The sequence below is a fragment of the Aythya fuligula genome, chromosome 1, assembly GCF_009819795.1.
Source record: "Aythya fuligula isolate bAytFul2 chromosome 1, bAytFul2.pri, whole genome shotgun sequence".
In the NCBI taxonomy this organism is placed as follows: domain Eukaryota; kingdom Metazoa; phylum Chordata; class Aves; order Anseriformes; family Anatidae; genus Aythya; species Aythya fuligula.
In genome coordinates, this window is record NC_045559.1 from 81,738,293 (window position 1) to 81,753,219 (window position 14,927).

Sequence of the window (14,927 nt, forward strand, 5' to 3'; positions counted from 1 at the left end):
TCTGGGGGTTGTGGTTGACAGCAAGTTGATATGAGCCAGCAGTGTGCCCTGGCAGCCAGGAGGGCCAACCCTATCCTGGGGTGCATCAACGATGGCATCACTAGTCAGTTGAGGGAAGTGATTGTCCCATGCTACTCTGTGCTGGTACAGCCTCACCTCAAGTACTGTGTGCAGTTCTGGGCACCACAGAAAAATAAGGATGTGAAATTGTTGGAGAGTGTCCAGAGGAGGGCAATGAAGATGGTGAGGAACCTAGAGGGGAAGACGTTTGAGGAGTGGCTGAAGTCACTTGGCCTGTTAATCCTGGAAAAGAGGAGGCTGAGGGGAGATCTCATTGCAGTCTACAACTTCCTCATGAGGGGGAGTGGAGGGGCAGGCGCCACCCTATTCTCCTTAATTACCAGTGATAGGACCCATGGGGATGGTGTCAAGCTGAAGCAGGGGAAGTTTAGGCTAGACATCAGGGCGAAGTTCATCGAAGAGAGGGTGGTAGCACATTGGAACAGGCTCCGCAGAGAAGTACTAACTGCACCAAGCCTGTCGGAATTTAAAAAGCGTTTGGACTGTGCACTTAGTCACATGGTCTAAAATTTTGTGTAGACCTGTGTGTTGCCAGGAATTGGACTCGATGATCCTTATGAGGCCTTCCAAGTCGGGATTTTCTAAGATAGGACAGGTTGGGGTATTCCAGCTCATTCTGTAACATGATGATTTATCATGAAATGATGGCATGCTAGTGAACTATGCAAGACCACGGTCCCCACCTGTTGATCCAGATTCTCTCACTTAGCACCTGCATGCAGTTCTCCTTATGCCTTTCGCTGACCCTTCTTCATCTGAGAAGCATGAAGTGGTGGTACACACCATTGGAATTTTCCTTCCTGGCATCAGGAGAGGCAAGTATCACCAGGGACAGGAGCACATTCTCACTTCCTTCTCTTTCCCTGTTACCAGTCAGAGCTCCAAGGCAAAGGTCCTGCCAGTTTCAAGGAGGAGGGAAAGGTTCTGTCAGGAGGTCTCAGCGAGCTGAGTTTCCCCATTCGGGAGAGCCATGTGGATGTCCTTCTGAAGAGAAACACGTGAGGGCGCTGTGGATAGCATGTTCTCCATTTCCCATGAAAATGAGAGCAGAGCAATAGGGAGCTGTCACTGGTAAAGCATGAGCAAACTGTGCTATCCAACCACTTTTAAGACAGCAGTGATGTCACCGACTGCATCCTAGCTGTGTCCTCCATACCCCTCTGTTGGGCAAGCTTATTTCTGCCAGAAAAGAAGACCAGCTTTGCTGGGGTGATTCACAGGGCAGATGGGACAATTGCAGAGATGGTCTCAGTCCTCAAGCACTTCTTGAATTTGCCAAAGTGTGCTTGTGAAGCAGAGCTGCCAAGAGGCAACACCTAACTGAGACGTCCAGGGCTCCCCACCTAAGTCCCGGGTCCCCGAGAGAAGCTACCTCTGAAGGAACCCGGGCTACTGCCTGTCAGCAAAGAAGGCAGAAGGAGAAGCCACCCCGTGCCTGATCACAAGCACCTCCTCTCCCTCATGCCTTTCACTTTTGTCTGCACTCTTTATTCTTTCTTGCTCCACATGGCAGAGCACTGACAGTTCCTGAGCTCTGCAGAGGCATTTGGTTTTCTCTCCCGTTCCTCTCCTCAGCTCTGTGGGACCAGGTCTGGAGGGAGTACTGACCCATCCTATGCCTTGCATCCGCATCACAGGGATCACTGCAGCAGCCTGAGCACTAACAGCTCTGAATGTGGTGTGACTGGCCTGTCTGGAGTGCGCAAATGCACAGGACTCTGAGCGTCTCTAATCTCTGCAGTCCCTCTGCGGAGGGAACAGGCCTGGGGAAAGCAGCCAGGGAAGGGGATTCTTCCACATGAAACCTCGGTGTGTTCCTATCAGTCCACTGCCAGCCTTCTCTGCTCCACTCCCTTTTCTGCAGGGTTTATACTTTCCTGTAATTGCATGCGTCATTCCGCAGCGTTCTCAGCCAGCCAATCCTTTCTCACTTTTCATGTTCTCTCATTGCTCTGCCCAGCCCCAGTGTGTCTCATCCTCCTTTAGTACTTTCTTGTCACATACCTCTGAGCAGCTACAAAGACAGGTCCCTGAAAGGAACAGGAAGGACAGGTGTTTTCACATGGTTTCACGCTGGTTCTTTGTGGCCCTTCTGGCCCCGGTGGGTAAGTGAACTCAACAACCCCCTTAGCACCTGCATAGATTCCCGTGCTGCTTGACTCAGCTGGATGCCTATTTCCCAAAGCTTCCTGTGGTAAGGACAGATGTTGAAGAAGAAGGGCAAGAATCCATGAGCCTCCTGCAATGTCTACTTCTTTCTTGTGTGCACAGCACCCAAGTATTTCTTCTAAGCACACAAGCTGCCCAAGAATATTTCTTGCCTTTCACCTGGATATTGGAAACTCACATACTGATCTAAAGAAGTATGCCAATCCTTCCCCTTCTCCCTAGCCTGTCCTGTTCCTTCTCATCCTTCTTTCTAACAACACACCATGCCTAGTGCATGCTTTTTCATCGTGTCTGAAGTCATGTCCTGCCCTGCTTTGTGCTTGAGTAGCTCTCCTCATCTCTCCATCAATCCATTTCTCCCCATCCTCCTTAATGCTTCTCCTTTTCTCTTCCAGTGTTGTCTCTGGAACAGTCGCCAGACACAGTCATATGGCAAGGAGAAACCATGACTCTGACCTGCTCCAAAATGACACCCTCCTATTCAACTATGTACTGGTACAAGATGCCTTTGGGAAATGGCTCTGGGTTAATCCTAGTGGTTACTGCAATAAAAGGTAGCAAAGCAAGTGTTGAAGCAGCATTCCAAAGCCACTTCAAGAGCAGTGACATAGAAGGAGACGGGATGACCCTCTCGGTTGAGGGTGCCTTCCTCAATGACTCTGGCATTTATTACTGTGCTGAAAGTTTAACACAGTGGGTAGGTTGATGAAGCACCTGAGCACAAACCTCCCCCTGCACAAAAGTGAACGACTATCCTCCTCCTCTGCACTGCGCAAGGCAGGAGAATACCATTGTACTCATTACTGTCTCTGCTCCCTAGCCTTCCTTTCCTCCTCAGGTTCTTTCCTTCTTTCTCTCCTTCCCTCTCCACTCCCTGCCTAACTCTTCCTTTGCTCTCATTTACATTATATGCACCTCTGACAATCGTTCTAATCCTCTCTGCCTCGTTTTCTTTATCGAGCTTTTTTTCAGCTCTCTTTAATCCTCACTCCATAGACTTCCCTTCCTCTCATTTAAGTCCACTTTTCTGGCTTCTCTCATCAGACCTCCCTACTCTTCCTGTCCATTTGACAACTCTCTTTTCAAAGTTTTTTTTTTAATTATTTTTTTTTTTTTTTATTTTTTTCCCGTCTGATCTAATTCATTACATACTCTCCCTAAGGGGATTGGATATGAGTGGAAGTTTGGATACACAGCCTTCCAGCTCAATCCTGTGCTTTCCCCAGTTAGCTCCTTCCTGGAAACTGAGAGGACTTACAGATGTCCAGGTAGATGGCATTGGTTGGTCTTGTCAACTGATGCAGTTGCTCTATCCAACCCAGCATCTGGAGTGAGGCTGTGGGTCAGAGGCTGCGTGCCTAGTACCAACTGCTGGCGGTGCGTTGGGCCAAGTATCTTCATCCTCCCCAGCCTGCCGTACCTGTGTATTTGCTTGCAAACTTTAAGCTGGACTAGACAACAAATAGTAGAGGTCTCCCATCTAGGCTAACTGTGGGTCTGTGCTGGTACTCCCAGGTGGACTTGAGAAAGTGGTATGCCAGAGGGAAAAGTGTGAGAGTGTGTGAGTGTTTGAGGTGAACTTCAAGCTGGACTAACCAATGTGAGGGTGACTGTGGAGCAGGTAAGAGTGCCCAGGATGTGTGCAGTAGTGCTGGGTGGACAGAGGAGCTGTGCCAGGTACTGTAAGGATCCACAATGATATGTGTGTTTATGAACATAGAGAGAACTTTATGTGTGCCTTTACTAGTGAACTTCTATCTTTACCAGCCAGAGAGGAGGAAGGGAACTCGGTTGTCTGTGTCTATGTTTACATGATGGTGTGTAAATGTTGTTGAAGGTAGCCCTTCACCAAGGCAGCGGGTGTGACTAGTTGTGTCAACATCCAGTCTGTGTGTGTGTATCTGTGTGTCTCTGGGATACATGCTCAGCTTTGCTACTGGTTGAACATGTGCAAAAAGGAAAGCAGCAGCCACGTTTCCCAACCTGAGCAAATACTCCGGGTCCCCTGGCACTGGGCTGGATGCCACTGGCCAAACCAGAATGGTCCTTGAGTTGGAGCAGCTGGAGGGGGTGTCCGTGTTCACGTCATTCTTCGTTTCCACTTAAAAAGCACATTGGCCAGAGTTGTCCAAACCCAGCATATGCTGGGCATGTTTCCACATCCCTTGCCTGAACTGGGAGCTCTGTTGGCTTGAATCCAGACATTGAAGTTACCTCTGATCTCTTCTTTCTAAAGGGTGTATCCTGAAGAGAAAAGAAAGGGTCAGGAGGGTTGGTACCAGATATAGAATTGAAAAGGCCGCCAGGCAGTTGATCCTCATAGCAGGGCACTTCCAAATATGTAGTTATATGTGGCATTAGTAACTTGTTAAGAAAAGCTAATGCTACTGAAGGATGTTCCCTCCCAGGTTTCTTCCTGAGGCTGGGATATAATTCCAGGGAAAGCCATTCCATTGAACGTGCAGAGTACTTGGGGGAAGCCATGAAGCTTATATATCTTCAAGAACATACAGCCCTATATTTAACAAAAAAAACCATTTACCTGAGACTAGATGGTAAAACCTCTGAGACAAGATGGGAAGTCTGGAACCAGGAAGACTCATCCTTAGTGCAGGAGGAGCAGATCAAGGAGCAGTTAGGCAAATTGGATGTACCTAAGTTCATGTGGCCTGATACATAGCACCAAGTACTGAGAGATCTGGCTGTGACTGCAAGGTCACTCTTGATCTTCGAGCATCTGTGATGAGTGGGAGAGATTCCTAAAGACTGGAGGAGAGCAAGTACCACACTGTTTTTTAAGAAGAGCAAGAAGGAGGACTTGGGGACTACAGGCCAGTCAACCTTCCCTCAGTCCCTCGAAAGGTGATGGAGGAGATGGATATTTTCTGGAATGTATTTGCAAATTCATGAGAGCCAAGAACGTGACATGGAGTAGCTGACAAGGATTTATGAAGGAAAAGTCATGCTTGACTAACCTCACTGTTTTCTTCAATGAAGAAACTTGCTAATGTGACGCCCATCAATGAGAAGGGTCATAAGTAGGATCCGGGGAAACACAGGCCTGCTAGCCTGACTTCAGTGGCAGGGAAGGCTGTGCAAGAAATCATCTTGAGTGCAATCACGCAGCATATGAGGGACAAATGGGGGATCAGACCCAGCCATCATGGGTTCACGAAAAGCAAGTTAGTGGGTGTTGGCCAGTGCTCATCTGAACAAGAGCCAGTAGTATTCCTATGTTGCCAACAAAGTCAAAATCATCCTGGCTTACATCACGACAGTGTAGCAAGCATGACCAGGCTATGAAGCTGGTGAAAGTTGTAGAATACAGGTCTTCTGAGGAGTGGCTGAGGGAACTGGGGTTGTTTAGTCTGGAGAAGATGAGATTCAGGGCAGATGTTATTGCTCTCTTCAACTACCTGACAGGAGGTTGTGGTGAGCTGGGGGTCAGCCTCTTCTTGCAGAAAACTAGTGATAGGACTAGAGGGAATGGCCTCAGGTAATGCCAGGGAAAGTTCAGTTTTGAAATTTCTTCTCAGAAAGAGTAGTTTGTCATTGGAATGTGTTGCCCAGGGAGGTGGTTGAGTCACCGTCCCTGGGATGTTTAAGAAAAGCTTGGACTGGGTTATTAGGAAACTGGATTACTGGATAATATTGGTGGTATGGGGACAGTTGGACCAGGTCATCTGGAAGGTCTTTTCCAACCTTAGTGATTCTATGATTCTGTGTCTAGCCTGGTGGATAAGGGGAGAGCAGAGGACGCTTTTAACCTTGACTTTAGTGAAGCCTTTGACACTGTCTTCCGTAGCATCCCTGTAGAGAGAAGCTTCTAGAACCACAAGGTTCTAGAATAAACTTCACTTCTCTATCTACAGGAGATACACTGGCTTTTCATCAAAATACCATAGGTTGTTTCTCATTTCTATTCTTAATTCTTCTTCCAAGTCCTGTGTCTTGGAAGCATAGGAAGTTTTGAGAAGTTGGACTGACCAAGATCCTGTGTTCTGTCTCATTCTTGGAGCCTTTTAGTTAAGTGCTCCTGCCGGTTTATCACTTATTTTCCTGTCATCCCAGGTTGCCGAGTGCTTTTCTTGCCTTTGTATGTGCACCCAAATACATTGCACTTGATCCCAGCAGGCTTTTTTTTCCTCAGAAAAATAGAGAAACCACAGGGCATATTGTCCTGTTGACACTCAGGCTCCAGTTAGTCCACACAGTTCTGTAATTCCCTCACTCCTTCTGTGTAAGAAAAGCAATATGTAGAAATGTCAGCAGTGAGAGAAGTAAAAAGTGTCCTCACATCTCGGTTCTCTGCAGACTTTGGTTGCACTTACCAGGCAGAACATGAGACTCTGGGTCATGAGTTTGGGGCGTACGGGTGCCAGAAAAGAGTGTGGTAGTATAACATCAATAGGTAGGTAAGCACCACACTGCCACTCTTTCATTCCCCCTACTAAATAAATCGTGAGGAGAAAATATGCTGAAAAATAAACAACCTTGTGGTTTGAGATAAGGACAGAAAAATCACTCAGCAATTACCATCATGGACAAAACAGGCTCAGTGTAGGTGGGATTAATGAAATTTATTGCCAATGAATTACTAGCTAGAGCAATGGGAACTAAAAGCAAGCTAAAAGCACCTTTTCCTCATCCTCATTCTCTATTTTTCTACCTCTTCCCCCCAAGCAGCACGGGCAAGTGGGAATGTGGTTACACTTGGTCTTTGCGAATCCACCCTCACTCTCTTTCCCTGCTCCAGCATGGCTCTTTTCCCCACTCCAGTAAAAGCTAAAAAGCTAAAAATATGCATCAGAGTATAATCTGAGTCAAAACGCGTGAAAGGATACAAAAGCATGTAAAATTTGTTCAAATTCATTGGCCAACAGCTCTACCGACTTTGAAAGCACAACTGAAATGCAAGGAAAAACATGAAAGGTTTTGATGGCACTCAGACAAATCTTCTAGATTGTCTACAATTTTTTGACAATCCACTGAAACTGTAAGGCGTCCAGCACAGGATCCAGCCTCGCTGAAGCACAGGTAAGGAACAGTTTCTCCTGACAAAACCTGCAGTGGCAAGAACTGTCAGGGACTGGACAGGCGCCATGGTCATATCCCTCCTTCTCATATGCTAAGTGCCAATGGGCCCTAGGGCCACTGGAGAGCATACAAAGCTTTCACACATCACATAGAACATATTTTCTTCCCCTCTGGGAAGAGCTATAGCGTTTCAAGTCACTTCTGTTTCTTTCTTTAAAAGCAGGCTTAAAAAAGAGTGATGGGGAATATCTGCTACCAGTTCCGCTGAGATGTACACCACTCTCATAGACAGAGCATGCCCTTTCTACAAATCTTTGAAGGCAAACGGACAGGCATGAATCTCTCTAGAGCTTCAGACAAATATGTTAGGGATAACAACAAAAAGGAAGGAAAAAGTGAAAACCTCAGTAATATTGCTTGGAAGAAGCAACATCAGTACTAACGAAGAACGTCACTGCAACCAAAGACCTCCACTTCAAAGTGTTAGTGCGAAAAGAATCAGCTACAACACCCTAAGTTCTTGGCATCATCAGAAAATAATGGAGAGCATTATTAGTTAAGACTAGCCTAAGGCTACCTTTAGGACAAGGCTAGCTAGGGCACACTTGACAGACTAGAAAAATCAGACTGATCATGAGGTGATGTCTAGTCAGTTTTTGCTTTCAGGAAAAAAAGGCTGGCATAGATACCTCCCTTTCTTTAATTCAGAAGTGAATTAGGATGTGCTCCCAGGAAGGTTAAACTATAGGGAATATGCTTCTCTGACTGGAAAACTGAAGAAACTAAGATGTGACTAAGCGCAATTTTTTTGTGCCCCCGCTATCTTTGCTTCTGTCTGACAGAAGTTTCGAGTTGTGTGGTACAATCATCTGTCACGTACTGAGAAGGTCTCTCGAGAATGGAACTATGTATGCTGTAGGTGTAGAGGAGGGGTCCAGCATGTCCATCTGTCCAAAGTTCTGGTTCACATCAGCGCTTCTCTTGTGTCAACCATGGTCGCGAAGCTCTGGGCTCTGTGCTTTCCCTCATCTTTCTCCTGCTCTGCGCTTTCTCTCTCTCCAAACCCCACCCATAACCCAAACCCTAACAAACTAACCTCAACCCTAATTCTAACCCTAATCCTAACTATGACTCTAAGACCAAATCAAGCTCACGTAGGCCTCCCATGAAATGATGATCACAATGGAACCCTTCTGGGAAACATGAGCTTTCTTTGGCAGCCTTTGTACAGCCCCACTCAGAACAGCAGCTTCTGGATGATTGATGAGGATGGTCACCTTGCAAATAGGGATGCAGACAAGATGAACAAGGAGCTCCAGGCTGAATTCAAACACAAACCACTCAACCCTTTGCCAAAATGGACATTGAGAGGTTCTTCCTTCATCTGACTCTGGGAATCCAAACATCTATGCAGGTCCTCCTCTAATTCCCCAAACTTACTGCCCTCCAAAGTCCTTCATCTGCCCTCCAGGTCCCTCTTTTGCAATTTCCAGTGTTTTCCCATGTTTGTAAGTTACTGTGTTTCCCAAGGCCTTTTACAAAAACAAGCAAAGTAGAGGGGCAGAGCACGCGCACCTGAATCCTCTGGCCAGACTTTATGCATCATGTCTAATCTCCCTAGGCTGTCTGTTAAAAAAGTTCTATGTGACTTTTACATGAAGGTAAGAAGGTAATGGTTGGCAAGAGACACTTGTCAGAAGTACAATGCTGTAGTGCCAATTATGTGGGCTGTCTTCCCACCTGGGTTCTCTGTTAGAGGACAGTGGAGTCTATGGCTTGAAGAGATGGGGAAGACAATGAGAACTAGACTGTGTGTTGCCCCCACCAACAGCAGGAGAAATTCCAGGTGCACTGAAGATGGAACTTGTGACCAGAAAGTCCCGGGAAAGGGATTAGGAGGAACCGTGCAGTTTCCAAGCATCTGCTCTGGCCCATCTACTGCAACCCCCGCTGCTAGCTGCACAACAAGAGGGCTGCTCTGAATTGCCTGCTCTTCTTTATCTTCAGTGTCTCTGAAGATCAAGGGACTGGAAGTCCCCAGTGGAGCTAATAATTAGATATATTTCACCAGACCAGACCACCAGGGACAGAAGCTAAGAAATCCTTCTTGCATGAGGAGGTATGGGACTCTTTGGGGTGCTCCAGCTCACGCTGTATTACGATGATGTAACATGAAATAATGGCATACAAGAGAACTGTGCAAGACCACGGTCCCCACCTGTTGATCCAGATTCTCTCACTTAGCACCTGCATGCAGTTCTCCTTATGCCTTTCACTGACCCTTCTTCATCTGATGATCATGAAGTTGTGGTACACACCATTGGAATTTTCCTTCCTGGCATCAGGAGAGGCAAGTATCACCAGGGACAGGAGCACATTCCCACTTCCTTCTCTTTCCCTGTTACCAGTCAGAGCTCCAAGGCAAAGGTCCTGCCAGTTTCAAGGAGGAGGGAAAGGTTCTGTCAGGAGGTCTCAGCGAGCTGAGTTTGCCCATTCGGGAGAGCCATGTGGATGTCCTTCTGAAGAGAAACACGTGAGGGCGCTGTGGATAGCATGTTCTCCTTTTCCCATGAAAATGAGAGCAGAGCAATAGGGAGCTGTCACTGGTAAAGCATGAGCAAACTGTGCTATCCAACCACTTTAAAGACAGCAGTGATGTCACCGACTGCATCCTAGCTGTGTCCTCCATGCCCCTCTGTTGGCCAAGCTTATTTCTGCCAGAAAAGAAGACCAGCTTTGCTGGGGTGATTCACAGGGCAGATGGGACAATTGCAGAGATGGTCTCAGTCCTCAAGCACTTCTTGAATTTGCCAAAGTGTGCTTGTGAAGCAGAGCTGCCAAGAGGCAACACCTAACTGAGACGTCCAGGACTCCCCACCTAAGTCCCGGGTCCCAGAGAGAAGCTTCCTCTGAAGGAACCCAGGCTACTGCCTGTCAGCAAAGAAGGCAGAAGGAGAAGCCGCCCTGTGCCTGATCACAAGCACCTCCTCTCCCTCATGCCTTTCACTTTTGTCTGCACTCTTTATTCTTTCTTGCTCCACATGGCAGAGCACTGACAGTTCCTGAGCTCTGCAGAGGCATTTGGTTTTCTCTCCCGTTCCTCTCCTCAGCTCTGTGGGACCAGGACTGGAGGGAGCACTGACCCATCCTATGCCTTGCATCCGCATCACAGGAATCACTGCAGCAGCTTGAGCACTAACAGCTCTGAATGTGGTGTGACTGGTCTGTCTGGAGTGCTCAAATGCACAGGACTCTGAGCGTTTCTTATCTCTGCAATCCCTCTGTGGAGGGAACAGGTCTGGGGAAAGCAGCCAGGGAAGGGGGTTGTTTGTTTCCTGCCTCTTCTGATCCCAGGAGGAGAGATACGGTGTGGGGCAGCTGGGACTGAATCCCACTGTCCTTTGTGGATTTACAAAACGTTCCCCAGTCTGATACAGAGAGTAAGAGAAACTCACTGCAATGGGAATCACTGTTTCATGCAGGAAACAGGTCTGGGGAAAGCAGCCAGGGAAGGGGATTCTTCCACATGAAACCTCGGCATATTCCTATCTGTCCACTGCCAGCCTCCTCTGCTCCACACCGTTTTCTGCAGGGTTTATACTTTCCTGTAATTGCATGCGTCATTCCGCAGCGTTCTCAGCCAGCCAATCCTTTCTCACTTTTCATGCTCTCTCATTGCTCTGCCCAGCCCCAGTGTGTCTCATCCTCCTTTAGTACTTTCTTGTCACATACCTCTGAGCAGCTACAAAGACAGGTCCCTGAAAGGAACAGGAAGGACAGGTGTTTTCACATGGTTTCACGCTGGTTCTTTGTGGCCCTTCTGGCCCCGGTGGGTAAGTGAACTCAACAACCCCCTTAGCACCTGCATAGATTCCCGTGCTGCTTGACTCAGCTGGATGCCTATTTCCCAAAGCTTCCTGTGGTAAGGACAGACGTTGAAGAAGATGGGCAAGAATCCATGAGCCTCCTGCAATGTCTACTTCTTTCTTGTGTGCACAGCACCCAAATATTTTGTCTAAGGACACGAGCTTCCCAAGAATATTTCTTGCCTTTCACCTGGATATTGGAAACTCACATACTGATCTAAAGAAGTATGCCATTCCTTCCCCTTCTCCCTAGCCTGTTTTGTTCCTTCCCATCCTTTCTAAGAACATACCATGCCTAGTTCATGCTTTTTCATTGTGTCTGAAGTCATGTCCTGCCCTGCTTTGTTCTTGAGTAGCTCTCCTCATCTCTCCATCAAACCGTTTCTCCCCATCCTCTTTAATGCTTCTCCTTTTCCCTTCCAGTGTTGGCTCTGGAACAGTCGCCAGACACAGTCATATGGCAAGGAGAAAAAATGAGTCTGACCTGCTCCAAAATGACACCCTCCTACGATACTATGTACTGGTACAAGATGCCTTTGGGAAATGACTCTGGTCTAATTCTAGTGGTTACTGCAATAAAAGGTGGCAAAGCAAGTGTTGAAGCAGCATTCCAAAGCCACTTCAAGAGCAGTGACATAGAAGGAGACAAGATGACCCTTTCGACTGTGAATGCCTTTCTCAATGACTCTGGCATTTATTACTGTGCTGAAAGTGAAGCACAGTGGGTAGGTTGATGAGGCACCTGAGCACAAACCTCCCCTTGCACAAAAGTGAACGTCTATCCTCCTCCTCTGCACTGCGCAAGGCAGGAAAATACCTTTGTACTTGTTAATGTCTCTTCTCCCTAGCCTTCCTTTCCTCCTCAGGCTCTTTCCTTCTTTCTCTCCTTCCCTCTCCACTCCCTGCCTAACTCTTCCTTTGCTCTCATTTACATTATATTCACCTCTGACAATCGTTCTAATCCTCTCTGCCTCGTTTTCTTTATCGAGCTTTTTTTCAGCTCTCCTCAATCCTCACTCCATAGACTTCCCTTCTTCTCATTTAAGTCCATTTTTCTGGCTTCTCTCATCAAACCTCCCTACTCCCCCTCTCCATTTGACAGCTCTCTTTTCAAAGTTATTATTTTTTTTCTCCTTTCTGTCCAATCTAATTCACTCCATACTCTCCCTACAGGGATTGGGAATGAGTGGAAGTTTGGATACACAGCCTTCCAGCTCAAGCCTGTGCTTTCCCCAGTTTGCTCCTTCCTGGAAACAAAGGGGACTTCGAGAAGTCTATCTTTACCAGCCAGATAGGAGGTAAGAGTGCCCAGGATGTGTGCAGTAGTGCTGGGTGGACAGAGGAGCTGTGCCAGGTACTCTAAGGATCCACAATGGTATGTGTGTTTATGAACATAGAAAGAACTTTATGTGTGTCTTCACTATGAACTTCTATCTTTACCAGCCAGAGAGGAGGAAGGGAACTTGGTTGTCTGTGTCTATGTTTACATGATGGTGTGTAAATGTTGTTGAAGGTAGCCCTTCACCAAGGCAACGGGTGTGACTAGTTGTGTCAACATCCAGTCTGTGTGTGTGTATCTGTGTGTCTCTGGGATACATGCTCAGCTTTGCTACCGGTTGAACATGTGCAAAAAGGAAAGCAGCAGCCACGTTTCCCAACCTGAGCAGATACTCCGGGTCCCCTGGCACTGGGCTGGATGCCACTGGCCAAACCAGAATGGTCCTTGAGTTGGAGCAGCTGGAGGGGGTGTCCGTGTTCACGTCATTCTTCGTTTCCACTTAAAAAGCACATTGGCCAGAGTTGTCCAAACCCAGCATATGCTGGGCATGTTTCCACATCCCTTGCCTGAACTGGGAGCTCTGTTGGCTTGAATCCATAGACATTGAAGTTACCTCTGATCTCTTCTTTCTAAAGGGTGTATCCTGAAGAGAAAAGAAAGGGTCAGGATGTACTGACTCTCCAACGTAACCAGGGTCTGATGAGGAAAGGGTTAAGGATGAAGGCAATGCACATTATGCTGCTGAATCCTAGCATTCCTCTTTCCTTGGAGCGGGGGGAAAGGAGACAGAGTCGTGGCTTTGGCTGGAGATACAAATATCTGTTCAGGTGGGGTTGGGCATGGAGGGTTGGTACCAGATATAGAATTGAAAAGGCCACCAGGCAGTTGATCCTCATAGCAAGGCACTTCCAAATATATAGTTATATGTGGCATTAGTAACTTCTTAAGGAAAGCTAATGCTACTGAAGGATGTTCCTTCTCAGGCTTCTTCCTGAGGCTGGGATATAATTCCAGGGAAAGCCATTCCATTGAACGTGCAGAGTACTTGAGGGAAGCCATGAAGCTTATATAGCTTCAAGAACATACAGCCCTATATTTAACAAAAAAACATTTACCTGAGACTAGATGGTAAACCCCCTGAGACAAGATGGGAAGTCTGGAACCAGGAAGACTCATCCTTAGTGCAGGAGGAGCAGATCAAGGAGCAGTTAGGCAAATTGGATGTACCTAAGTTCATGTGGCCTGATACATAGCACCAAGTACTGAGAGATCTGGCTGTGACTGCAAGGTCACTCTTGATCTTTGAGCATCTGTGATGAGTGGGAGAGGTTCCTGAACATTGGTTGACAGAAAGTACTACACTGGTCTTTAAGAAGAGTGAGAAGGAGGACCTGGGGAACTACAGGCCAGTCAACCTTCCATCCGTCCCTCATATGGTGATGGAGGAGATGGATATTTTCTGGAATGTATTTGCAAATTCATGAGGGCCAACAACTTGACATGGAGTAGTTGACAAGGATTTATGAAGGAAAAGTCATGCTTGACTAACCTCACTGTTTTCTTCAGTGAAGAAACTTGCTAATGTGACGCCCATCAATGAGAAGGGTCATAAGGAGGATCTGGGGAAACACAGGCCTGCTAGCCTGACTTCAGTGGCAGGGAAGGCTGTGCAAGAAATCATCTTGAGTGCAATCACGCAGCATATGAGGGACAAATGGGGGATCAGACCCAGCCATCATGGGTTCACGAAAAGCAAGTTAGTGGGTGTTGGCCAGTGCTCATCTGAACAAGAGCCAGTAGTGTTCCCATGTTGCCAACAAAGCCAAAATCATCCTGGCTTGCATCACGACAGTGTAGCAAGCATGATTACGGAGGTGATCCTCCCCCTGTACTCTGCTCCGGTGAGGCCGCACCTCAAGTACTGTGTTCAGTTTAGAGACCCTCACTACAAGAAAGACATTGTGGCCCTGGAGCATGTCCAGAGAAGGGCTATGAAGCTGGTGAAAGGTGTGGAACACAGGTCTTGTGAGGAGTGGCTGAGGGAACTGGGGTTGTTTAGTCTGGAGAAGATGAGATTCAGGGACGATGTTATTGCTCTCTTCAACTACCTGACAGGAGGTTGTGGTGAGCTGGGGGTCAGCCTCTTCTTGGAGATAACTAGTGATAGGACTAGAGGGAATGGCCTCAGGTAATGCCAGGGAAAGTTCAGTTTTGAAATTTCTTCTCAGAAAGAGTAGTTCGTCATTGGAACGTGTTGCCCAGGGAGGTGGTTGAGTCACCATCCCTGGGATGTTTAAGAAAATGTTGGACCGGGTTATTAGGAAACCGGATTGCTGGATAATATTGGTGGTATGGGGACAGTTGGACCAGGTCATCTGGAAGGTCTTTTCCAACCTTAGTGATTCTATGATTCTGTGTCTAGCCTGGTGGATAAGGGGAGAGCAGAGGACGCTTTTAACCTTGACTTTAGTGAAGCCTCTGACACTGTCTTCCGT

The 14,927-nt window shown here is 47.3% G+C and overlaps 1 gene segment (V, D, J or C); it reads left to right on the forward strand.

Annotated features, from left to right (window-relative positions):
* Positions 1-11,077: 11,077 nt before the first annotated feature.
* On the forward strand, positions 11,078-11,887 carry LOC116490485. The segment is given in 2 exon segments: positions 11,078-11,120; positions 11,577-11,887. Coding segments are annotated over 2 exon segments (354 nt in total).
* Positions 11,888-14,927: the final 3,040 nt, after the last annotated feature.